At 45.2% G+C, this 26247-nt stretch overlaps 1 protein-coding gene across 1 annotated transcript; it reads left to right on the top strand.

Moving 5' to 3' along the window:
• The first annotated feature begins 10163 nt into the window (after positions 1–10163).
• On the top strand, positions 10164–11720 carry LOC138525994 (myb-like protein X). Its single transcript, XM_069636286.1, has one exon. It carries the CDS (start codon positions 10164–10166, stop codon positions 11718–11720), a length of 1557 nt encoding a protein of 518 aa, XP_069492387.1.
• Positions 11721–26247: the final 14527 nt, after the last annotated feature.

Consider the following 26247-nt stretch of genomic DNA (forward strand, 5'->3'; position numbering starts at 1 on the left):
CTGCCAGGGACACTGAACAAAGTAGCAGATTGGAACTCTCGGTACCTAACGGATTCCAGCGATTGGAGGCTGGATCCAGCTGTATTTCAGAGACTGAACAAGAGATGGGGACCATTGCAGGTAGACCTGTTTGCTTCCCGGCTCAATGCGCAGAGGAGCCTCTACTACAGTTGGAGGCTGGATCCTGAGCGCAAGGAACAGATGCATTTCTGCAAGAGTGGACGGGAGGTCCGCACTACGCTTTTCCCCCCTTCGTGATGTTGAGCAGAGTATTAGCGAAATGTTGGAGGGAGAAAGCGGAGTTGGTATTAGTAACACCGTTATGGAAGTCACAGGTGTGGTTTCCCACCTTAATGGAAATGGTGTCGGACATACCCAGTGTCCTCCCCGACGGGGAGCGACTGCTCACAGACCCAGCTGGGTCGTGTCATCCTCTGAGAGTGAGAGGGACACTCCCGCTAGTCGCGTGCAGGATATCCGGAAACGGTGGGCACTGCCAGGAATTTCAGCACAAGCTGCTCAGCTCATCGCTGAATCCTGGGCTCCTTCCACTAGGAGGAGCTATGACGCAGGTTGGGCCAAATGGACAAGCTGGTGTAGGAACAGAAGTGTTCATCCCGTTTCAGCACCTGTAGTGGAAATTCTGAATTTTCTAGCGAATCTATTGCAGAGCGGGAAGGCTTTCCGTACAATAGGGGTGTATAGATCAGCGATTTCTGCAGGTCACATGCCGATAGAGGGCATCCCGGCAGGAGAGCATCCTGCGATAATGAGGCTCATCAGAGGAGCAAGATTAAGGCGCCACCGGAGCCCAAGTATAGCACAACGTGGGACGTAGCTGCTGTGCTGCGCCTTCTTGCAAGTTGGCCGGCAGATGAGTACCTGTCGCTTAAGCAATTATCAGGCAAGTTAGCTATGCTATTATGCTTAATTTCCTGCAAAAGGGTATCAGATGTGAGAGCACTAGATGTTAACAGACGGTCCTTCGGACTGGAGGGAGTCACATTCTCCATAGTCAGAAGGACTAAGACAGGGACCTCTACAGTGCATTATCCGTATTTCCCGAACAATTCAAAGTGGTGTGTAGCATGATGCATTAAGGAATACGAGATTAGGACTGCGGAGTATAGAGCAGCAAGGACTACTCAGCTGTTGATAGCGTGCAGGAAACCCTACCAAGCAGTTGCAGCAGCTACCATCGCAAGATGGCTCAAAGAGGTCATGCATGCAGCAGGTGTGAATGTGGACACGTATGGGGCCCATTCTGTGAGAGGGGCAATGGCCTCGTCGGCCGCGAGAGCAGGAGTGCCTTTGTGTGAGATAATGCTAGCTGCAGACTGGTCAAGCGATAGAACTTTTAAAGATTTTTACTTTAAGCCAGCAGAGAGTTTGGCTAGTACGGTGTTGGGTAAGCTTTGAACAAGCATAATGCTCGCCTCCAGTCTTGTCATAGAATGAAGATTACCCCTGCTATCTGCGCAGGGAGTATTAATTATATTAAAGACTAGGATGCGAGCATTAAATTCCCACCCGAGTATTGTACTGTGTATAATATGTCAATGCAGTATTATGAGCTAGTGCGTTACGTAGACACCACCCTAAAGTATCCTATTGTTGTTTTTTCATAGGAGAAGATCAAAAGAATATCTGAAGGCAGCACCATGGCAGAGAATATCAGGCGACCGAGAGTACTCCGGCAGTTGAGTTAAAGTTCAGGAGAGTCTTCGCACCGTTGACGAGGATCAGTTAAAGACCATAACAGACTGTCAGAGCGAGTAAAAGCAGAGGAGGAGTCCAAGCACAGGAAGTGGGTTGTGAAGGGTGGAGTGAGCATGGACTACAGAGGCTCATGGATTTTGTAGTTTTTGGAAAGGAGAAAAGTTTGTTAGGACACTTTTCATGGTTTTTGTTATATATGTTTGTTGAACTGCTGAAGAGTAGAATAAATGAAGATGAAGCATAATGCTCGCCTCCTAGTCTTTAATAGAATTAATACTCCCTGCGCAGATAGCAGGGGTAATCTTCATTTTTATCCCATGCTCGGCTACTTCCACTATAACATGATGAGTTGTTTTTAAATATTTCAGCCTGCTGCCAATTAGATTACGACAACAGCACAACGGCATGGTCCAACTGGGACAGAAAATATGCCCGGGAAGCAATGAAATAGTGGCCCAGAACCACAAATCGCTTTTCATTATTCTTTTCCACAAACTATTTGAGTAGAAATTATAGGGCAATTGTTGGAAACCTTTACAGCACAATGTGACTTTCAAGGGATATTGGGCTACTAACCTGGGTCAGAACTACAGGCTGCAGTGCAGTAACTCAATAAATTGGCCTACGTTGTTCAAAAACACTAAGAAAAGTGTCCTTCCCTTGCCAGATGGGCCATCCCTTTGCATTACACTGTACTACAGGCCTGTCTGAACCTGCTCAAGGGCCAGAGGTTGCACGACCATGATAGATAGAACTATCAAGACTGTGTTGCTGCTGCTTTAAGGGAATAGCATACGGCGGAGTGATGTTGCACTCCACCGCATGCCCTATAAATAAAAGGGGCGTTCCTGGCCGCGGCTTTGCGACCGGGGAGCCCGAGCCTGACGCATGTCTCCGTGTGAGTGCTTGGGAGCGGAAGGGCCTGGGGCTCACGGAACAGCATGGTGTGGGCCAGGGATTCCCCCACAATAGTGGCCACGAGGCCAGAGACATGCCTGGACCTGGCGGTGATATTTAAAAGCAATTCTTTCACAGAATGAGGGATGGATCTCTCGTTCTACGCTTGGGGGAGGGGCAGCCCCCACAGTGGTGGCCATTTTGTCTCCTGAACACGGATATTTGATAGAGCTCTGGTGGGGCCTGTGAGTGCCATCCAGGCAAAATATTTGGACGCATGTATAGCAGACTGCTGTCCCTACAAGGACATGCCTCAAATTTGCATATTTTTGTAATTTTAAGGCACTTTTCACTGAGTGAAGTGGAGGCACTGGGGGGAAACTAGCTATTCTGGAACTCCTACCTTAGGCCTCACTGGCTCAATTTTTGGACACTCCTCAATGCTGGACAATCTGGTGACTGGCCACTGGACCACTGCTACTGCTGAAAGCTGGTGAGTGCTTGTGTGCACTGATGAAGGACTGGTGGGGAGTTTTGAAGATCAAGGAGGCCTGTAGGGCTGTGATCCTGGTGTGGAAGGTGGAAGAGCAACCTTGCTGTGTGAAGAAGGATCAAGCTAGGTGAGTTGCGGCCCCTGTGTAATACTGAAGGGGTGTCTGTGCGCTCGGACCCATGAGTAACCCAGAAAATCAGGACAGGGCACAGGCTGTCCCACAACAGCAAGGAACAACCCAACCCCCACCTCCAGCAATGGCTCAGATGAGGGCTCCGGTGGCTCTCCCACCCATACCCGAGTTTGACATGTCTGGCCCCCCTTCGGGTCTGGGGCCTAGGTGGAAGTGATGGATTGATCGCCTTGACATGTACTTTCGGGCAACAATGGAAACCAGCGACAACAGCAAGCTGGCCATCTACTGTATGCCACTGGACCAGCTGTACACAAGATCTTTGACTCCCTCCAGCCCACGGACACCACTTATGCCGCAGCAAAGACAGCCCTGCACAACTATTTTCTACCACTGGCCAATGCGGACTACGAGAGGTTTGTCATGCTCTCCAACAAACAGAAAGAAGACAAGACCTTCGACACATTTCATGGTCGTCTCAGGAGACTCTCTGTGGCATGTGCATGGGACAGTGCTGATGATATGGTCAGAAATAAGATCATCCAAGGGTGCTCCTCAAGCAAGTTGAGGAGACAGGTGCTGAGAGAACCGGGGTTCACCCTTCCTCGCATTTTAGAGCTGGGCCGATGCCAGGAGATTTCCGAGGTACGTGCTTCAAGGGGTCCCACGCAGCCAAGTCAGAAGAGGTCTGTGCTGTGGGTCGTGGCGGCAGAGGTGCCCGGAGGCCAGCTGGCAACCTCTGTGATAGGGGTGAGAAGCCGGGAGAAGCATGCCAGAAGTGCGAGTGCGACATGCCCCACCCCGGTGAGTGCCTAGCTGCACGGAGGCCATGCGGACGGTGTGGCCTGATGGATCATTTTGCAAGGGTGTGAAGAGCATCCCTGCCGGTGTTGGTACCGAGAGGCCCAGTGTGATCTGGGTTCTTCAGACAGTCCCGCCCACCAAATGTTGCCCAAGTCGAACAGGGGGAGGAAGGTGCCCGACCTGATGAGGAGGAGGAGGAAGAGGAGAACATCTTCTTTGTGTCAAGTATAGACGCCCTCCAGTCCAAGAGCCGAAGACAGCCAAACTAGCATCCCTCTCCACCAGCAGGAATCGCAGAGCAAAAAATGGGGAGAACATTGCAAGGTGCGTATAAGCAGTGACAAATCCGATAAAGGTTCAGTAAATTAAACTCCTGGCAAGTATGCCGAAATTAAATGGCAATTCATTATTGATTATCTAATGCATTTTATTGTCTGATCATGTGTGTCTTTTATGTTGGCTGATATGCTGCCCTGAAGAGACTTACCACCGGAACTAGTGCTAGTAGACATGTTAGATGCACGTTATGGTTCCTTGGTCTGTATTTTAGGGGTGCCCTAGTAGACATGTTAGATGTACGTTATGGTTCCTTGGTCTGTATCAGCCCATGCCTCCATAAGTTAACACATCATTGTGAATTCATGAAACAATACGACACCGGTTATTGGAGGTAAAACAGGCTGCATTTTATTAAAACAGAATTATACACATCAAAACTGACAGGAACCTACAGATCTTTTACCATCATCATCCATCATCGGTTACCATGACCTGACATTGTCTTTAGCAGTCCCGTCGACCCGCCAGCTCCAGTCAGGCCCACTGGCCCCAGGGTTATTTTCAGAAAATCCAGCGTCCACCCGGACAGTTCAAACGCCCAAGACTGGGCTAAAAACCACCCAATAGGCAACCCGAGGGGCCATGCACACTATCCTCGCCTGTCTGGCCTATTGAATGCGAGTGGACCCCTCAAACCACAACTCGGATAGCAAATTCGTAGATACTGTTAGGCCAATAGTTTGGTCATTGTCCGAAACGTATATGTAATCCGTCAGCCAAATGCGTGGGCCGGTGGCGGGAAGGAAAGAGGGGGATCGGGTGGGCCCCCCTCTTTAAATACTCCCCAAAGACCGGATGCAGGTCAGGAGACCCCACCTGCCACCGCCGTGCCCCACCCCTCAGCCATTCCCGGCAGCCCCTGCAGAGATCCCGAGGCCAACCCCTGTCACGGCCCACGATGCAGCCCCTAATGGCGCCGCTCCTGGAGGGCCATGGTGGCGCTCCCAGTTTCTCTTTTTGTGTGATGGTTCAGTTTGTGTTGCCATTGGATGAGGTATTTGTGATTGTATTATTGTATATAAAAGAGGGGACATTTGTAGCTTATGGAATTCATTTTCTATGTTTTCTATTAAATTGTTGAATACACTGTTTATGTTGTGTTTTTGACTATATGGTGGTTCGTTTTTGAAACTGTAAAACTGGCATTTGGGAACTTTCTGTGAGAAATGTCAATTACATGTAAGGCGTGTTCAAATATTCACTGGCACTGCTGATAATACAATGCTCAATATGCCATCCTACAGGTGGTGCTGCTCCGATATGACCCAGTTCCACTAGATCTACAGTCTCTCAAGGGAAATGAAATAGATCCACTCATTGTGCTTGGGGGCTGCTCACTGTGACCAGAGAGCTTTTCAGGTTGGTTATGTTATGTTAAAGGTTCTTATACCACGCACTGTTGCAACCTGCATGGTTTCTTGGTGCTCTGGTGGATCTGTAAAGCAGGGGGGAGGGTAAGTTAGTAAGACAGTGCAGGAGAGCAGTGAGGTGCTGTTGGCAGCTTCAGTTCGATTAACACCGTTCACTGAGCATGGGTGCGTTTTTCGGTTGGTTGCCACCATGTGCTGTTGGGCGAGGCTATGTGTGGTTTGTTTCATTGTTCTGGTGTAGTGAAGTATGTGGGATTTGTTGTGATGTTGAGGTATGGCTGTGTTTAGTTAAGAGTTTGAGAGGTGTATGCAGAAGGGTGAGTTTTTAGTAGGGTTGGTTAGTGGTGGTAGCCTTTCCTATCCCCGCTTTTCTAACTGTGGCCCATATCCCTTCCCGATGTACATTCTGGTGTGCAGCAATTACCACCCCCACAGGTTCATCCAGGGGTGATGTGTTACCTGTGCCCCACGATTCGTCCGTGTGAGTTATTGCTCCCTAACCAGCTCACCAACATAAATGGGCCAAGTGCGAAACACTGCTTTCCAACACTGCCGGGCCAAAAGTGTGGCAAGGCTCCCTAAGACAAATGGGCTAAGTGAAAGATATGGCTCACTAATACAGATGCCCTACACTGATGATGAAACACCTAGGTTTGAGATGCCCCAGCAGTCGGAGATAAATGCTACATTTGAGACACAGCAATTAAAAGAAAATGCCCAGATTTGAGAGACAGAATAAATACAGACGCCTACATTTGAGAGACAGCAATAAATAGAAAATGCCTATGTTTGAGACACAGCAATAAATAGAAAAACGATGGGTATTCACTGATGTTATTATGGGCAGACATTCATTGTGGGGGAATGAAGAGTAGAGTAGGAGCCCCCTAACTTAAACATAGGTGAGGGATTCCATGTTTGGCAGCAGTTTGAGTTGGGATGATGGTATCGAAGGTCAGTAGATTTATATGGCTGCCTTGCACTATGATGGTCCCATTGTCGTAGATAGTGACGGTTAGTCTTAATGCTATAAACGTGCAATACTGTGGTCCCCGCAGACAGTTATGGGTTAGCTGCTCCATCACGTTTTCCACTAGGGGTGCTAGGTAGACTGAGCTTAACCCTGTTGCTTAGTTGTGGCTGGATCCTAATCAAATACTGAATAGGCATTTCTTCCTGACGAATGTGGAGTCTGGACGGCTAAATTCGAAGGACTTACTTCAGCTGGCTAACGCGCTTCCTGGAGGAGGCGGAGCTGAGTTCGGTCACGTGACCTGGCACGTGACTTTTTGTGGCTAGAAAACAGCAAGGCCACCAGCACAGCGGCGCATTTCTTCCTGACGAATGTGGAGTCTGGACGGCTAAATTCGAAGGACTTACTTCAGCTGGCTAATGCGCTTCCTGGAGGAGGCGGAGCTGAGTTCGGTCACGTGACCTGGCACGTGAATTTTTGTGGCTAGAAAACAGCAAGGCCACCAGCACAGCGGCGCATTTCTTCCTGACGAATGTGGAGTCTGGACGGCTAAATTCGAAGGACTTACTTCAGCTGGCTAACGCGCTTCCTGGAGGAGGTGGAGCTGAGTTCGGTCACGTGACCTGGCACGTGACTTTTTGTGGCTAGAAAACAGCAAGGCCACCAGCACAGCGGCGCATTTCTTCCTGACGAATGTGGAGTCTGGACGGCTAAATTCGAAGGACTTACTTCAGCTGGCTAACGCGCTTCCTGGAGGAGGCGGAGCTGAGCTCGGTCACGTGACCTGGCACGTGACTTTTTGTGGCTAGAAAACAGCAAGGCCACCAGCACAGCGGCGCATTTCTTCCTGACGAATGTGGAGTCTGGACGGCTAAATTCGAAGGACTTACTTCAGCTGGCTAACGCGCTTCCTGGAGGAGGCGGAGCTGAGTTCGGTCACGTGACCTGGCACGTGACTTTTTGTGGCTAGAAAACAGCAAGGCCACTACCCTTGCGGTGCTAAGCCCGTCAGGTGCAAAGGACGCTGACTGTTCTACGGCTGTTCGGCGCGGACGGCGCGACTTGTGATCGGGGGTCCGCTACGGATAGCCACAAAGACACCTTGCACAGCCAGAAGTACAGGGTAAGTAGACACGGCGTAATAACTGATCACCTTACTAAATTTCCCTCGCCGTGTATGGATGAGAGCATGCGCTTGCGAAGCACCAAGCAAGGGGAAGAGTGTCCACTCAAAGAAGATCCAAGGTCTGTAATGAAACATGTCCCACATCCTCATGCACCATGTCGAACCAGCCCACAAGCGATGAGAGCGGAGGGCAGTCTTACCACCGCTATCACCTCACAAAAAATCTACTTACTAAGTGACCTCCCAACGGAATCAGTACGCTCAGTGGCGGTTAAGGACACAATCGGGGAGAAAGAGACACAGGTCTGAAATGAGACTATACAAATTACACCACCATCTGAGGCAACACATGGCGCAGTGAAACTGGCCGAGTCGCAGTCTTCCGGAGGGGAGACTAGACAAAGCCTCACCTGCGACCCTGTGCAAGCCAGGAAGTGTGATAAAGACCCAAGCATTTTACTGGGTCCCAGCAGCAAAGCGCTCACGAAGTCATACCGGAGCACAGTGGCCTCATCAATCAGTACTGATGGCCATAAAGACAACGTTGAGCATAAACAGCAGCAGCAAAATACAGGAAATAAGCACAGTTTAGCTCTAACAAGCAACGTGAAGGCACAAGTACATGCTTCCAATGACGAAGACAGTGCACAAGTCTTGTCAGACCAGACAGGGATACCACCAGAATTACATATAAACATTTGTGCAGTCAGTAAATTTTCAACGGATCATAATTGCAAAAAGAGATCAAGAGATAAATGCACAAAAAGCATTAAGAAAAAACCATTCCCACCTAAAAAACAACAAGCTAGCAGAGGCAGCACGATTAAAAACCTAACATATACAAAACTGCGGAAAACTCAATCTCTGCGAATTTTGACCGATTTTTTCGAATTCCAGCCACACACAAAAATCAATATGTGTGACGAAATCTCTGACGCGGAAATGCTCGCAGTAGAGACTAATTCGCCACCCCCAGCAAAACAAAGAAAATGCGAGCATATAAGTAAAGACTTCCCTGACTTACCAACAATGCCTGAAGCTCATTATGCAGAAGTAACGGAGCTGCGAACCATGGAAAAGTCAGATGGACTTATTAACAGAGAAACAGCTCCGGAAATGCCTGCTCATAGTGGAACTCAACCTACGAGCAATACTCAGGATCAACAAAGCACGGAAAAACAAACGAAAGATGAGCAGCAAACAACACAAAGTGAGATTGGGGATGAAAACACCACACTGAGTAGTGATCTCTCACTCACAAAAGATAACCATACTAGGGCGCCTTCGGTACAAGAACCAACACCAACAAATACACCGTCAGGACACATGGAAGGTTCCCTAAAGAAAGTAAACTTACTCTATCTCCCAGGCATTGACAACAGTGAGAATCCTACTGAAGGTGATCGACAACACCCCACAACCCCTAAGGATTTATCAGAAGCACAGTTCAATTTCTCAACAGATGCACAAGTGCATGAGCTTGGAAAAGTGGCCACCGATTCTTTGACAGTTATATATGGACACGCAACCCAAGAACATTCACTTGTGAATCCAATCACTTCCGCGAAAATAAACAGCACCCCTAAAGATAGGAGGGCGTCAGTAGCAAAAGAACTCATATCCAACATACAAGAATCAAATATATATCGACCATTGACAAACACCATGGCTTCCACAAACATAGAGAATGCAAGTCAATCAACACAAACACCAAGTAAGCGGTACTCTGAGTCTGGGTTAATACATCACGAAAATATGAGTCAGCAAACAGTACACTCATCACAAGAGATGAATACAAAGAAAACGGATCTTCAAGGCATAATGTCAGTGATAACCATCGCACTGAACCCTTTCTGCAAACTTTATGAAACACTGCATGAAACGGTGAAAGATCAGCAGGTGATGTTAGCTATGATCCTCACAAAAGTATTGTACTTAGAGACCTATATAACAACAAAGGAAACTGTTTCAGAGCCAAAAGACAAGCTAGATACACAAGGACCATATTTAAAAAACAAAGGCGCAGCACCATATCTTCATGCCCAAACGCAAACAAGGAAAGAAAACACTGCATATGAAATTGGAACACAAACTAACATAGTTATCGACCTTACAGAAGAAAAGCGCGTCAGCAGCATGAAGGCAACGCAAGGTGCAGTGCAAAAGCAAACTGACAAACTCATTCTCAAAGGAAAGTCGCCACTGCATTCAACATGCCAGGCCTCCAACACACTGTTTGTCTTAAACAAGGCGCCTGAAGCAATCAGGTTGAAAAAGACAAAAATGAACTTATCTACTCCATTTTTGATATGACCAACGGTAAAGACAAACTGAGTCTGGAAAACCCAATAGCAAATGCAAACCATAAACTTACTATGAAAACAAAAACAAGCCAGAAGGCTACTACTACCAACAACACAAAAAACTCAAAACTGAACGAAATAGACAAAATACATAATGACAGAAGTAGTTCAGCGGCAAGAAACTATTCGTCTGACTCCGACCAAGTAGACGCATTATTAGATCTTAGCATCTATCCTGCTGACGACTCTTGCTTAAGTATCACACCTGATCAACCTAAAAACAAGGCAAGATCCCATCATAAAAATCAGCCCGCAACTTTGGGAACAATCAATAAATCTAATAAGGAGCGCGACTTCGAAACCCTAGAAGAAAGGCGTACTCGCCTAGAATATCATTTCAAATCTAATGAGGCAGAAAAGCGTACGAGGACAACAAACAAGACAACAAAAATGTCAGACAAAGAAATAACCCAGAAGAAATCCAAAAGCGATAGCCACAGACAAGAGAGGGACAAGGAACGTAGAAAAGGGACAGAAGAAAGACGTAGGCAAAACAATGAAACTTCAGTAAAAACAAAGAAATCGGAATCGTCGGATCAAGTTGCACGTTCGATCTCCTGTGGTGCTCAAAACAAGACATATAATAAACACACAATGAAAAAGCATCAAGAGAGAGATGCAGACATTAGAAGTGACGAAAAAGAAAAACACAGACTAAGTCCCCGTACTCAAGCAAAGCACAGGACCAAGAAACAAACCTCTGGAGATATGCAACATAATTCTAATAAACACACAAAGTACAGATGGCTAATAAAGATGGCACAAAGACGCTCAAACACAGAAGACCTCATTTTGAACAGGAGAACTGTCATGACCATATTTAGCAAAATTAGCAATCTACGCGAAATTCACACGGCAGACATAAAAATCGTGGAGCCATGGCATGACAGGTCGGGAGCAATCACTTTACTCCATGTAAACTCGAACACAGTATACACAAGAATCCTAAACCAAAAACTTGACATCTATAGACAGGGATTCTATATTGAGGATGTTTCAGTCCAGCATGGAAGTCGCGAAGCTCCATCCCGTAGACGACAAAGTGCCTCAAAAGACAGACATGAGAACCCCGGACAAAAGTTTCCCCTAAATCAAAAGGGGGAAAGAGAACATCAGAAAACGTTAAATGTAAAAAAAAAACCAGTTAACCGAGAATCACATTTGAGTAAGGACCAAAATAAAACACGCAAGGATGAGCAACAAAACTCAGAACGTAATTACCCAAGAGAGAGAAGTCGGAACAGAAAAGAACAAAAATCAGACAACAGTCGCAAGCTAAGCAATGAAAAGGAACACAATCAAAAATTGTACAATTCAAGGGAGGAAAGTCGAGATAGAAAAGAACAGAGACCAGTCAACAGTCAGAAACCCACAAGCACAACGGTTTTAAAAACATCGGAGCTGCAGAAGAACGCACAACCAAAGATAGACATATCTCGAAACATCAAAACAGGACTATGGGCTTGGTTGCCCAAAATGCTCACAAATCATCGGACCCAATAGCCATCCATGAAAGGAGATCCATCTACATGCGACACGCCAAATGAAAGGCCGACACGACTAACCCTATGCTCCTGGAACACCAGAGGTCATTCCCACCTAACGATGCCGGGTGGCCCAAACTTAGGGCAATATGACATCATTTGCCTACAGGAAACGTGGCTTCAAACAACTCCAAGATTGGAAGGATATCAAATCACTCTAGTCCCGGCCGTCAGAGGAAGTAAGGGGCGTCCAACCTCAGGATTGCTGATAGCATGTCGTAACGGAACTAGAATTCAAATTGAGAAAATATTACTGACAAATCAATTTTTGTTAGCAATTGTAATCTCGGTGCAGGTTCACAACAACCAAAATGCACAATTCAGAAACATAATTATAGCCAACGGATACTGGAACCCAGCGGCGATAACAACAAAAAGATTCATTGATTTGTGTGAGAATCTACTTGTAACTGCAATGATTGCCTACCCTGCAGCAGACATCATCATGTGCGGCGATTTAAACGCCACTTGTAATGAGACAAAAAAATCAACAACAGTAGCACAACAGGCTTCAGCACATAGAGGAAAAGAATGGCTAAAGTTTTGCGAGCCACATGGTCTTCATAACCTAGACGTTGCATTTCCAGCATCAGACAGACCACCCACGTGGGAGCGTCTACCCGCAATAGCCACTATTGATTACATATTTGTATCTCAGTCGCTATTACCAATCACTGAAGTCTTCGCGATACATCGCACATCCATGAGTGACCATAATCTACTTGAAACAGCCTGGTCCCTAACTAGTAAAATAAACACGCATTATAATACTCAAATTGAAGCCAACGCGCAAGGCCTAAGACTAAGAATAAAACCTGCAGAGATTCGCGAAGTAACAAAGAAATACATTGGAAACAAAATGTCAGAAGTCACTGATGGAATAAATTATCAACCATTACTGATTCCATATATGCATCAAAAACGAGGAAACAGATCAGCCAATGACCGAAGTTCCAAACATGTCTTCAACAAGGAACTAGTGGAGACAAGGCGCAACTACAGAAGAGCGTTAAGAGAAATACGTAGGGCACCGAACATAGACATCACGCATGCCACAAATGACATAAAGAAAAGGTACAAGGACTGGGTGAGATTTCATCGACATAAACTATACCAAGCGGATGCAGAGAAGATAACCAAAGCCCTTGTCACTAACAACAGCCGAGAATTCTGGTCTCTAATAAAGGACGCAGACAAAACATCAAATAATCAGATCTTAAATAATATCAATCAAGTAACCTGGGTAACGCACTTTACCAAAATTTTTCGATCAGCCTTATGCACACCTGATAAAGAGCAACAAGTACACACAGTACCTTGGGTTGACTTACAACAAGAAGATGACATCATGAATATCATCACTAAACTAAAAAACTCCAGAGCACCAGGCCCAGATGGGATTTCAAACGCAGAGTTAAAAAGCCACCCAAAAGAGTGGGCAAGTCTAATGAGTGTCATATTTCGGCGTTGTACAGAAACCCAGTCCATACCACACTCTTGGACCAAAGCGATAATCGTCCCAATCTATAAAAAAGGCAACATGAACAATCCCGAGAATTTTCGCCCGATTGCCTTACTGGATGTAATGGGTAAGGTGTACGCCTCACTCCTAATGTCCAAATTTCTAAAATGGGCAGCAGGAGCTAAATGCAATGACCCCTTTCAAGCAGGATTTAAGAAAGGCGCAGGTACAACTTGCAACATCCTATTATGCAGTACGCTGAAAGCAAATACACTGCAAAACAAGCAACATCTATATGTTGTATATATCGATTTCACTCAAGCCTTTGACCGAGTAGAAAGATTAACATTATGGGATAAATTAAAAGCGTGGCAATGTCCTGAGGCCCTACTTGCTCCAATTCAAGCACTACATCGCGACACCTCAATGAAAGTTCGTTTGAATCGTAATGGACTGCTATCAGACGAAATTTACAGTGAACGAGGTGTAAAACAAGGATGCCCGTTAGCTTCTGCACTCTTCTTGACTTACATTGGAGATATTAACTGCATAAATGAAACAACGAGAGCATTTCCGCCAAAGCTGGGGCAAACGAAGATCGGGCACCTTTTGTACGCTGATGATCTAACCATATTCGATCAAACGGAAATAGGTCTGCAGCGAAAACTTGACGCTCTTCAAACTTACGCCACAAAAAATCACTTGGAAATAAACACGAGTAAAACAAAAGTCATGATTCTTCAAAACAATGGCAACAAAAAAAGAAATCAACAAAGAAATATCTTCAAATGGCATCTGGGAGAAATCAATCTCGAGACCGTTGCCCAATGCAAATACTTAGGAGTATTAATGGACAGCTCTCAAAAAGAAACAGCTATGCAGGCAGAACTTTACGCAAAGACCAAAAAATTAGCTGCCCAAGCTAAATTTGTGGATGGCAAATTTGGAAAATTCTCTCTAGTACCAACCATCAATTTCTATAAAATGAAAGTGATACCGACAATCACGTATGGTGCAGAAGCAATGCCCACCTTACCAGCAGGTTTGTGGTCCAAGTTGGAAGCGCTGTTTTGGCGCATAGTACTACATCTTCCACCGTCAGTATCAGGGTCAGCAATTAGGCGTGAATTGAGCCTACTATCGTTAGATTGCACAGTCCTCTGCAATTCCCTCATGCTGTACAGAAAATGTCTAATTGCACATAATAACGAAGTCTTTAGACTACTAAAATGCGAAATGGACAGCAGAAAATGCAAAATGCTAAACGACTGGCAAGACAAAAACCAACTAATTCTGAAGAACATCGCATCTGAAGATCAAGAGCTCATAAGCAATCCGTGCAAAATACTAAAAAAACTAAAAGACAACGATTGGGCCATGACTATAGATAATGCATCCAAACTAAAACTCAACTTGCATCTCCCTAGTAACACTCTAAAAAGGAATGAGTTACAAAGATATGTCAATCAATGCCCAAGCAAAAACGTACGAAATGCAATCCTGCGTGCACGGCTGAACTTGTATAAAACAAGGGAGATCCTACATATTCGCGGAATAGTTACAACAAATGGATGCCGCTTCTGCGAAAACACCTCTGACCCGCCAAAAGAAACATTAAGGCACTTAATCATGAGCTGCTCAGCCACAGCTAGCATCAGATCACAATATCTTGCCCCGATGGCAGGGTTTGATATTTTGGCAGAAGAAGAGACATGGTGGGCTCGATTAATAGGAGGGGAAAGAACAACATGGCAAATTGCAATGGCACAAATGGTCCGACACATCGAATTCATTCTATTAAATGAAAACGATAAGTAACAGACAACGGAACCAGATGAAACGGATGCTGTAATAATTTAGACTAATTTAGACTAACGCTGCGCGAACATATCAACAAAAGAGAGAAACACCCTGGCAAAGACTCTGATAACGATGATGATAGAATTTGCAGTTTGTATTGTAAAATCATATTTTTTGATCAAACAATAAAATAAAATAAAAAAAAAAAATACTGAATAGAGTGCCAATTGGAACCTGCCCAATGACATTCCCAGTCTAGCACATTCAACCAAATTAGCTGGGACTCCCTCAATGTGGTTCCTCATTGATTGCAATCAGCATCTAGTCTGGAGATTGTTGGCTTGCATTTATACCCGGAAGTTTTTCTGCCACCCTAGTAGTTTATCCTTTGGTCTACTCTCTACTGCTCAAAATGTAGAACCCTCTTGACTCATCTTGGCCCCTTTAAAGCTGTTCAATCCCCCTTCCTGTGGACCCCAGGTGTGAGATCCTAAAACATTTGCATTCCACAGAGCACATGGAATAAATTGGCACTGTCCTGCATTTACTGTTTCCATGGGGTGTCCCGAAATTCCCAAGCACATAGCTTCTACCACGGAACACTGATTTACTCTGAAATATCTTGTGACCAGAGAGTATGCTGTACAATGGAAAAACTCTGCTCCAGCCTGTTACATTTCTGGTATTTCGAGGGGCCGCATGTCAGCGTTCTGTAACCCTGGCTTACCCAAGTTACTTTGCTAGGTTAGTCGCACTGATTCTTGGCCTGATGGTAGGACTAGTACAAGTGACCTTTACGCTGGGAATACTGGTTTTATTATCTCATGCACCAGCTCTGCATGTGGTGTTATCTATAAAGTTTAAGAAATGACGCCATGTTCAAGGATGTAAAGTACACATTACCATGCCAGTAATCCACACTGACCCCAGCATGTTTCCAATAATGCAAAAAGGCCCCACTGATGATAAGGTACCCCAGTGAGGTACGCACCCGTCTCTGACATCTAAGGGAAATATGCACTCATAGATTTCAAATCCCAGGTCAGGCTCAGCCTTTCATCCTTTTGATCTTGATACATTTAGTACCATTAACTTGAGTAATAATGATATCTATTAATGTTTTTTTATGGGGAAGAAAATTGGCACTAGTGCCATGTCAGTGATTCATATAGCCCGCAAGAGGTAAATTGCCACAGCCAGAAGGCCACATAGCCCTTGTGACGAAGTCCCCTGCCCGACTCTGTTGGTGGATGGTGGGGTCTCCAAGAAGGCTGAGTGCTGCCACAAGTGAAGCAATGCTTGACCCGAGGGCAGCATAGGACTGGAAGGAGCAAGACCAAGAGAGCTGGGGAGAGAAAGGTCAAGTACGTTTGCAGGAGATTGACACACAGGGCTAGGAGGAGAAAGACAAGGGGGAGTTCAAAGAAGAATGTGCCCAAACGTGCGAAGGAGGTGGGAGGGATAGAAGAGAATTGGGGAATCTTATTTTTTGAAATAGAAGTACCCAAAGTGAAGAAGCAGAATGTGGGAGTGTTAGAAGTGAGTTTGGGAAACAATTTGTATAAGAGTAGTACCACAATGGGTGTAAACGAGGCCAAAAAGGGTGGAGAATGTGAAAGAGTTAGAAGTCAACTGGGATACTGTAATTATTATAAGAAAGGTGCCCAAAGAGGTGAAGAAGATTTAAAGGAGAGTAGATGACAAGTGCAAGAAAACAGTGGTGAGAGCGGGATATGCAAGGAACATGGAATAAACGAAAGAGATGAAGGGTTGGTGGAAGATTTGTTGAAAGAGATGAAGGAGGAGGTGCTAGAAGAAAGGGGGGATGTTTCACTGTGAGGAGGCTGTCTGGCTGCGAGGTTGGAAGATTGGGTTCTAAGATAATATGCTGCCAGATATTCAGGAAAGAGATATGATGGATCAATCTTTTTTGTTGAACACCATAATAGCGAAATATACAAAGGTCAAGGGTAGCCGTGACTCGATTGATGGACATTTATTATGAGAAAAACTAGATCAAATTGGTGTTCCCCTAGGGATCCTGCAGTTGATTCAACTGATGTTATGTTATGTTATGTTATTTTGCACTTATATAGCGCCTTATATACCATTGGTATGGTCTGAAGGCGCTGGTAGGTTGAACGCCCTTGGGAACCGAAGTTCTTGTCAGTAGAGGGAGGAGAGAGGGTCCAATAGGTGCGAGTGCGCATCTGGTATGTGTGCAGCTGGTGCGAGAATTCCTGTGGAAGCTGCTTCATAGCGGTAGGTGTGGTGGCTGAGAGGTCTGGAGTATGTGTTCGAATCTGGCAGGAAATTATCCAGACCGAGAGTGGCAGCGTAAGGCCTGAGGAGAACGCCTGGCTGGGGGTGCGAGACCAGCAGTGCTTACATAGAGTGATGTGGAGTGAGCAGCGTCAGATGTTGATATGAGAACAGTTATACCGAATGGTGTCATAGTATCTCTGTGTTCTAGTTGGGTGGTGGTGTAAGGAGAGAGTAAGCGTGGGGTGTGATATGAGGTATGATCTTTTTAAAGGATCCATGCACATTCGTCGGCCCTCCACCCGTCCTCTCGCCATACACGTCCTCTCGCTACACATGTCGTTTCGCCACACACGTCCTCACGCCACACACGTCCTCTCGCCACATACGTCCTCTCGCCACATACGTCCTCTCGCCACAACACGTCCTCTCGCCACAACACGTCCTTTTGCCACCACATGTCTTCTCGCCACCCACGTCCTCTCGCCACCCACGTCCTCTCGCCACCCATGTCCTCTCGCCACACATGTCCTCTCGCCACACATGTCCTCTCGCCACACACGTCCTCTTGCCACACACGTCCTGTCGCCACACACGTCCTCTCGCCACACACGTCCTCTCGCCACGATGCACGAAGACACGCCAGTAGCAGTTTGTTGTTTTAGGGCAAAGGAACATTCAGAGGACTTTTCTACTGATAGGGGGGTCAAGCAAGGTTGTCCTTTAGCTCTGCTTTTACTTACTTAGTTCTTGCCAGATTTAAACCCGTATAATTCGTTAGCCAAGCTTATTCCACCGCAATTAAATGGGATTAAGCTCAGTGCTCTGTTGTATGTTGATGATACAGTTTTAATTGATCTCACTGCAGGAGGCTTGCAGCAGAGCTTTCTATAAGCAGGCTAATATTTTAGGTACCACGGCCTGAAACTATATCTGTTAAAAGCAAATATTGTGGTCTTTGGAAAGGAGAATCGAAAACGAAAAAACAGAGGTGGTCCAATTCTACAGATATCTGGGGCTTGTGTTTTCTCATAATGGCAGCTGGCATTCGCACATAAAGATGGCTGCAAAGCAGGCTGAAGTGCGTTTTAGGGGACTTTTTACACTTTTATTATCTCTTTGGGGGCAGGAGATTGGATAAGTGTCTCTCAGTATTGAAGGCTAAAACTCAAGTGACAGTTTTACATGAAAGTAAGGGGATAGCAACCCTCAGTAATTTATCCAAACTACAACGGAAAAGGTTACTTAAGATTGGGCTGCAGAAGATGAACATGGTAGAACCCAGTCCAGTATTTAGAAGTTGTCGTTGTTAAAGCTCTGTAGTAAGGCCTGTGTTGATATATCGCCAACTAATTTTATAAGTCAAATTAAAATGTCGAAGGATTGCCCTGATGATTAGGTTAAATGTGCTCCCTTTAAAGGCCCGAACGAGTTGGATGGGCTCAGTTATGCTGTGTGTTTGTGGATTGGGTAAAGACAAGGATCTTATAAATATCTTATTAATTTGCACGCTTTTTACTGATCTGAGAAGGAGATGGCTCAGCCCGCATTTGATTAGAAGTGACATTAGGTTGTGTATGGATGCCATGCTTTTTGTTCATGTATTATAATGATGAAGAATTTATGTCTAATTTTTTTAATTATGTCAAATCGGCTTTTAGAAGAGGTTTTAGACTATTTTGAGGTTGTTAGGATAGTTTCGATTATTTATGATGTGTATGATATTTTAAGTGTCTTGTTATTTATAAATTTGTTATTGGATGTATTTGGAATAAAGAATATTACAACTACTTCAGGAGGTGATAGAGGGAGATGTAGATTACGAGGGAAATATTGTTAAGGAAGAGGTGGAAGAATCTGCTTTGGAAGAGACAGGAAATCAGGAGTGAAGAAGAGGAGATGGCAGACCCTAAAACCAACAGGGGTACACCTTAGCTACAGACAATCTAGTTCAAACCTTTGTAGGAGTAAGACCTGATGTGATATGTCATGGAAGAGAGTGGGATTGGGATAGGTGGTTGGAGAAGCAGGACCCTGGCAGAGAGGGAGACAATGGGGGACACAGTAGGAACCCTGCCCCAGCTTTATGGTAACCTCCTATCCTTCTGGGGCTCTGCTGCCTGCTGGAAGGGCCACTACCCATGGCCCTACTTACAGATTTCACCAAAAAGGCTTCAAGCCAGAGCTAAGACTGGGTTGGATGCTCTGGAACACAAAGGAAGTTTTAACTCTGGGACACAGGGTGCAGGAACCCTTAAACCTGGAACTAAGAACCAAGAAGAAGAGACCCCAATTACTGTGGGGAGGGGAGGGTAAACCTGCAACAAGAAGGACTAAAAGAAGGCCTTGAGAGGCCCGAAAGCCAGAGAATGTAAGTTCACTACTTATTGGATTGATTTGTCTGGGGAGACCCACTCCTGTACTTGTTAAGAACTGGGAGAACCTTTGATTTAGCACATTCTACTTCTCTGAGACAATTCCTCCTGTCCAGTGTTCCCAGAGTACTACCCCATCTTTGTGGTATACACTGCTGTCATCCCTAAATCTGTTAAATACTGCCCTCTCTCTGCTGAACCCCCTTATTCCCTTCTCTTCCCCCCTGTTTCACCTTCCTTCCCCTCCATAGCTTACTCCACCACACGGCATCTGACCTACTACCAATGCCCTCTGCTGCTTGCACCACCATTGCTGCATCTCTCCATCTGCCAGAATTAACCTAAGAATTAATTAATGTTTTGGTTGGCTGCTAATTCCCAGTGCCAGTATATTGACCAGTCCAAAACAGTACCATCTCTTGCAGTTTACTAGGAAAAAATATGGTTTTGCAAAAGGCCAGTCCACCAATGTGCTCATCTTTTAGGGAAACTTTGCAAACATGCTGTTTTTTATTGGTCATGGGCAAAACCCAACAGGTGTCTCTTGTGGCATGAAAACTAAGTTGAGAGCTCTTCATATTTTAATGTCCTAAATCCGACACAAATAGCATAAACAAATTGTACTAATGGGACACACATTTCTGAATTCCTATAATATGTAGCTGTAATCTTCATTACTCCTAATCCTACTCTTTCTTTGTGTCATATTCCTCACAAAGTTTGGTGAATCCCTTTTCCAAGACAGGAATCCCTCGTACTGTTTGTTTTCAACTTTTCTGACCCGCTCACACCTCCAGTTGAGGTATCAAGAGAACAGGCTTTCTCAGAAATCTCCAGAGTGTTAACAAAGACTTCCCATTCTGCGCCCAACCCAGTGACCCTTAGGGAGGGTTTTTGGGTAAGTAAGGACAGTGGAGAGGAGGACATCGGGTAATGAAGGTCACTTGTAAATACTTGATGTAATGTTATTCCCCTAGAGATTAAAGTATGGGAGAATGAGAACTGTCACTTCGAATGATTGTGTCCTCCAACGTATTCCTCATCTTTGAGGCGAACCATTACTTCAGATTGTTGGGCTCTGGAGACAATAGCCCAAGGTTACTGCCTTCCATTTATAATGCAGCCTCACAACAATCCACCGGGGAAACACTCTTTGAGGATTCCAAATCCGCTCCTTGTGCAGGAAATTTTAAACCTGCTAGAAAATGGCCAATCTATCTCAAGCACAGGAAATACCTAAGGTTCGCTGTTGGCGGCTCGCACTATCAGTTTCGAGTCCTGCCATTCGGGTTGACCTCCGCCCCAAGGATCTTCACTAAACTGATGCTGGTAGTGGCAGCGTATCTCATGAGATGGGGGATTCATGTCTACCCCTACATGGACGATTGACTGATCAGGGAGCGCCCTCCCGAACAAGCCCTGGATGATCTCAAAGTCACCTGCCACTCCCTTCACAGACTGGGCTTCTCCCTCAATTTCAAGAAGTCACAGATGACACCTTCTCAGCAGCTCCAGTTTATCGGATCTGTATTAGATACATCCTTGGGAAAGAGCTTGCCACCCAAGACGAGGGCTCAATACATTCTTCAGATTGTTACCAAATTTCAAACTGCCCAGATTCTTCCAGCCTTCGATTTCTTGAGGTTGCTCGGCCTCGTGGCATACTACATTTTTCTGGATCCTGAAGCCCGCTTGAGAATAAGATCCCTTCAATGGCCTCTAAGAACTCAATGGTCCCAGTTCTCAGGAAAGATGACGGACCTACTTCAGGTTCCAAGCAGGGTCACACAGGATCTTCTGTGCTGGGCCTGCGAGGACAATATTCTGAAGGGACAACAAATTTGGCAGCCGTGGCCGGAGATTACAGTAGTGATGGACGCCTCACTCATGGGGTGGGGAGCCCATGCCAGCGATCTGTCAGTCACCGGTCGTTGGTCTCCATCAGAGTACAAACGACACATCAACCTTTTGGAGCTGTGGGAAATCAGACTAGCGCTGAAGGCCTTCCTGCCCTCGGTCAGGGAAAAGAATGTCCTGATAATGAAGGACAGCACAGTGACCATGCATTACCTCAACAAAAGAGGAGGTGTAGGGTCACTACCACTGTGCAGAGAACCACTGTGCAGAGAGGCAATGCAGCTCTGGTACTTGGCAATTAAAGAAGGAATCTCCTTATCAGCAGTTCACCTAGCCAGTGAGGAAAACACAATGGCGGACGCTCTGATCGAATGGGAACTAGCTCAGGAAGTCCTTCAAGAGATCTCAGCCTTTTGGGGAACCCCTGAAGTAGACCTGTTTGTGACCGGGATCAACCGGAATTGCGAAAGGTATTGCTCAAGGGAATTTCTTCCGAGAGGAGCTCTAGCAGACATGTTTGTGGTGGATTGGGATTTCCCACTACTTTACGCGTTTCCACCGATCCCCGTCATTCCTCAAATAATCAGGAGGTTGAGAAGGTTTGGAAACTGCATGATCCTAATTGCCCCAGATTGGGGCAGGAGAACGTGGTACCCAGACCTTCTAGATATGTCCATCTGTCCTCCGATTCGTCTCCCGCAGAGAGAGGATCTTTTCTCACAAAGGGAGGGAGAGGTTCTCCATCCAGAAGCCAACACATTCAACCTTCACGCTTGGTTTCTGAAAGGCTGAGATATAAGGATTGGGATCTCCCTGATGACGTCATGGAGGTGTTGCTTTCGGCAAGAAGGCCAGCAACAAAATCCCTGTACCGTTGCCGTTGGAACACGTTTTTTTGCATCTGGTGAAGGGAAAGAAATGTTGATCCTTTTCTATGTTCAACTCCAGAGGTGTTATCTTTCCTCTTATCATTGGCAAACCAAGGTCTCAATGTTGGGACCATTAAGGGTTACCTAGCAGCGCTCTCCATTTGTAATTCCCTTGGTGATTCAATTTCTTAAAGGGCTCACAAACGTGTTCCCACCTTCTTCTTTCCAGGTCCCAGTTTGGGATCTTAATCTGGTTCTAAAGTTTTTAAAGTGTGCCCCATTTGAACACTTGTACACAGGTTTTTAACCTTCAAAACCATTTTGTTGATTGCATTGACATCTGCACGTAGAGTGAGCGAGTTGCAGGCACTTTCCTCTAGGCCACCCTATACTGTATTCCACAAAGACAGGGTTGTGTTAAGGGTAAAACCCACCTTTCTACTTAAGGATGTATCTGATTTCCATTTAAATCAGAAAATTATCCTGCCGGCATTCTACCCACTGCCGCATCCTGGTAAAGGGGAAGAAATGCTCCATAGGATGGACCCTAGAAGAGCTTTAAGCTTTTATATTTCTAGGTTCTCCAAACAGAGTGGATGACCAACTTTTTAATGGTTACACCAGAAGGAAATTGGGTCAAGCTGTTTCAAAACAGACTTTATCAAGGTGGGTTATTCTTGGCATCTCAGAATGTTACAAATTGGCAGGCAAAGACCCGCCAGAAGGCTTGAGAGCTCATTATACCAGAGGTACAGCCTCTTCTGCAGCCCTCCAAAGGGGCATACCTATTAAATCTCTCTGTGACGCGGCAACTTGGTCATCACTACATACATTCACAAAGCATTACTGTTTAGATGCTTCCCACTCTGAGGATGTTGCCTTTGGTAAGGCGGTACTGTATTCGGCCTTATACGATGCTGACAACTTAAAATTGTACTCCCTCCACCAAATTCTGCATACTGCTTTGGGAGTCTATCAAAGATGAGGAATACGTTGGAGGACACAATCCATTCGAAGAACAAGTTACTTACCAACTGGTAACATTCTTTCGACTGGATGTCCATCCAACGTATTCCTCATCGCCCTCCAAACCTACCCCACTGTAGAATTTCGTATGTTATTGCAGCTTCTGTTCTCGACGGGCTGACTACTGCTTGCCTGGGCTGACAGCACAACATGAACAGAAGGGAAAAACAGAACTGAGGACAACGGGTGCCACGCGTGCTACTTATACACTCGATGACGTCACCCTCGAGGCCTTCGAGGGACATCGACTCGACTCAACGCCATCGACACACGGCACCCTCTGGTGAGAATTATTTTTCAGATAGCAGCCGAAGCTGCACAAGATATCAAAGATGAGGAATATGTTGGAGGAACATCCAGTCGAAAGAATGTTACCAGTTGGTAAGTAACTTATTCTTCTGTGGACCTGTAACAGCAAACACAAAATCTTGGGGCTCCCTGTGAGTCATTCTGAGTGACCTCCCCAAGCTGCTCAACAAAGCACCGGATGCACCACACTCTGGACTGGCCTGAACCACCATGTGTGCACATTGTCCATAATGATCATGCCACTGCAGGGGCAAAAGCGCATTGCACTACGTTAAAGATATAAATATTTTTTTTAAACCAGGTTTAAATCTTTCACCTAACATTGAAAGAAGGGGCGGTGCCCGTATGATTTGTTTTATTGGAGGGGCCTAAATATTGTCAGTAAGGATGCAAGAGCGCTCGAGCACAGGAAGGGAGCCCAAACCTATGGGGAGGAGGTTCGGGGGTATTATCCCCCCAAGAAAAATGTTTTCAATAATGTTTTAAAATGGTGCATTATACACCACACCTTCTGTGAGAAATTGGATAAAAAGCCAGACAGTTTGCAATTGGTTTTGTAAGGTAACTTATGAAAAAAACAATATATGCAAGCCAGCAACAGTGCACAGAAGCATTTTCATGCCTTTCATCATAAAACATCCATAAAAATGTTTACGCTGGTTGTGCCCATCCATTTCCATGCTGGCTGCACCAATATATGCCAGTATTCCTGTATACGTATATAGTCATGTTTGCCGTGCCCATAAAGCCAGTAATTATACAATAAGAAAACATATCAAAGTGGGCTCTCCAAATATATGCCAGTACCACCTCGTAAAAACATACCCTTGTTGGCTTTGCCATTGAAAATGGCATGCCACAATAAGAAAACATGTCCAAACTGGCTCAAATGTAGGACAGTCTAGATATGTAAGAACACTTATCACACTTGTTTTAAAATGTCATGCACCTATAAGAAATAGCTTGGCTAGCTGCACGAAAATGCTGGTCTAGCTACATAACACTTATCATGCTTGCTTTATCAGCCAGTCCGATAGTACAGTGAGTAGAGTGCTCGCTTTGACATCCGTGCAGAGCCTGCCGCCATAGGTTCAAATCCTGGCAGGGCCAAATTCATCCTTCTGAGGTCGATAAATGAGCACCACACACCGTGGGTAATAATAAGCAGCACTCAGATGTCTGAGGGTTTGTATCCCTATATAAATGCAAATTATTATTATAGATGCCCAGTACAAAATGCAATGACACAGTAAGACATGGCTAGACTGGCTGCTGCAATATTCTAGTCCAACCACATAAAAATACTCATCATGCTTGCCTTATAATAGATGCCCAAAATAAATGCCATGTCACAGTAAGCAGTGGCTAGACAGGCTGCAGAAAAAGGCCAGGCAATCCATGTAATAATACACATCAAGTTGGCTTTGCCCAAAAATGCCAGTAAACTTTACATGCCATGTTACTTAAGAAAACAAAGCTCCAGTGCTACCCAGGTACCTTAATCTCCCACATAATCACATTCATACCCAGTTACTCACCCATACAGCTTCTCTCCATTCAGTCACACGCGCACACAGATAATTGACTCTACATTCTCGGGCACTGTGGTGGATCAGAAGGAGGACACTGACTCTTTGTAGCCATTTCAATTCAGGTTTTATTAAAGAATAATCAAAATGCCTACTTGTCCCTATTTCTATTGGGTGTTCCCTACCTATTAAACTAACTAAGGTGCTCGTCAGTCGTCAGTGAATATCCCAAAAAAAGTGTCCACCATCCGAACTAAACCTCGCTGACCCTACCACTATTCTAACAACTAAAGATAGAAGAATGACTCCCTTCTCATTCGGCTTGCTTCCTGCAAGTTTCCTTTTCTTTCTTCTCTTTTAGTACGTATATTTAAGTAGTCCCTTGTGACTCCTTTTATCAGTTCATACATTTCCTTCAAGGCTGTAGTTCAATCCTTTCCTTTCCTGGAATTTGGGTTCTTGAGACCTGAATAATTACTTGGCTCATATAGGGTGACGTTCCCCTCTTCCCACGGTACTAATACCCAGTCTTTGATTTTCTCTCTTTAAATCTCTTTCTCTTCAGTTTCTCTGGCCTTTGATAAATATTCGTGGTTGCCCTTTTCCTCAGACATGCTTCTCTCACTACTTAAGTGACTCACGGTCCCTATTGCATTCATATTTCTCTCATTAATTACTCTGGTTCTTTCCTCAGGTTTTTGTATCAAGATTAATTATACACAGGCTTCTTTTCTCATCATCATTCAATTTTGTTACTTTCATTCATACTTTCATTTATAATACCGGGACAAGCATGTTTGTTTTTTTGTTTTATTATTTATAGTGCGCACCAGACCCGGGGGTATCAGGGCGCAAAGAGCATAACAAGGAAATTCTCAGCTTGGGTACAGTGCTATACAATACATACAGATAGAATGAAAAAGGCATGAGCAAATTAGGAAGCTGTGTGAGGAGTAAGGGGGAAGTGGAAGGCATTTACAATAGGGACAGGATGACG

This window comes from Ambystoma mexicanum, chromosome 7p (genome assembly GCF_040938575.1).
Source record: "Ambystoma mexicanum isolate Mex_15411 chromosome 7p, UKY_AmexF1_1, whole genome shotgun sequence".
Classification (NCBI taxonomy): domain Eukaryota; kingdom Metazoa; phylum Chordata; class Amphibia; order Caudata; family Ambystomatidae; genus Ambystoma; species Ambystoma mexicanum.

Bases quoted from the DNA above. Each gene is read 5' to 3' on its own strand.
- LOC138525994 (XM_069636286.1), top strand. From the start codon at position 10,164: ATGACCAACGGTAAAGACAAACTGAGTCTGGAAAACCCAATAGCAAAT.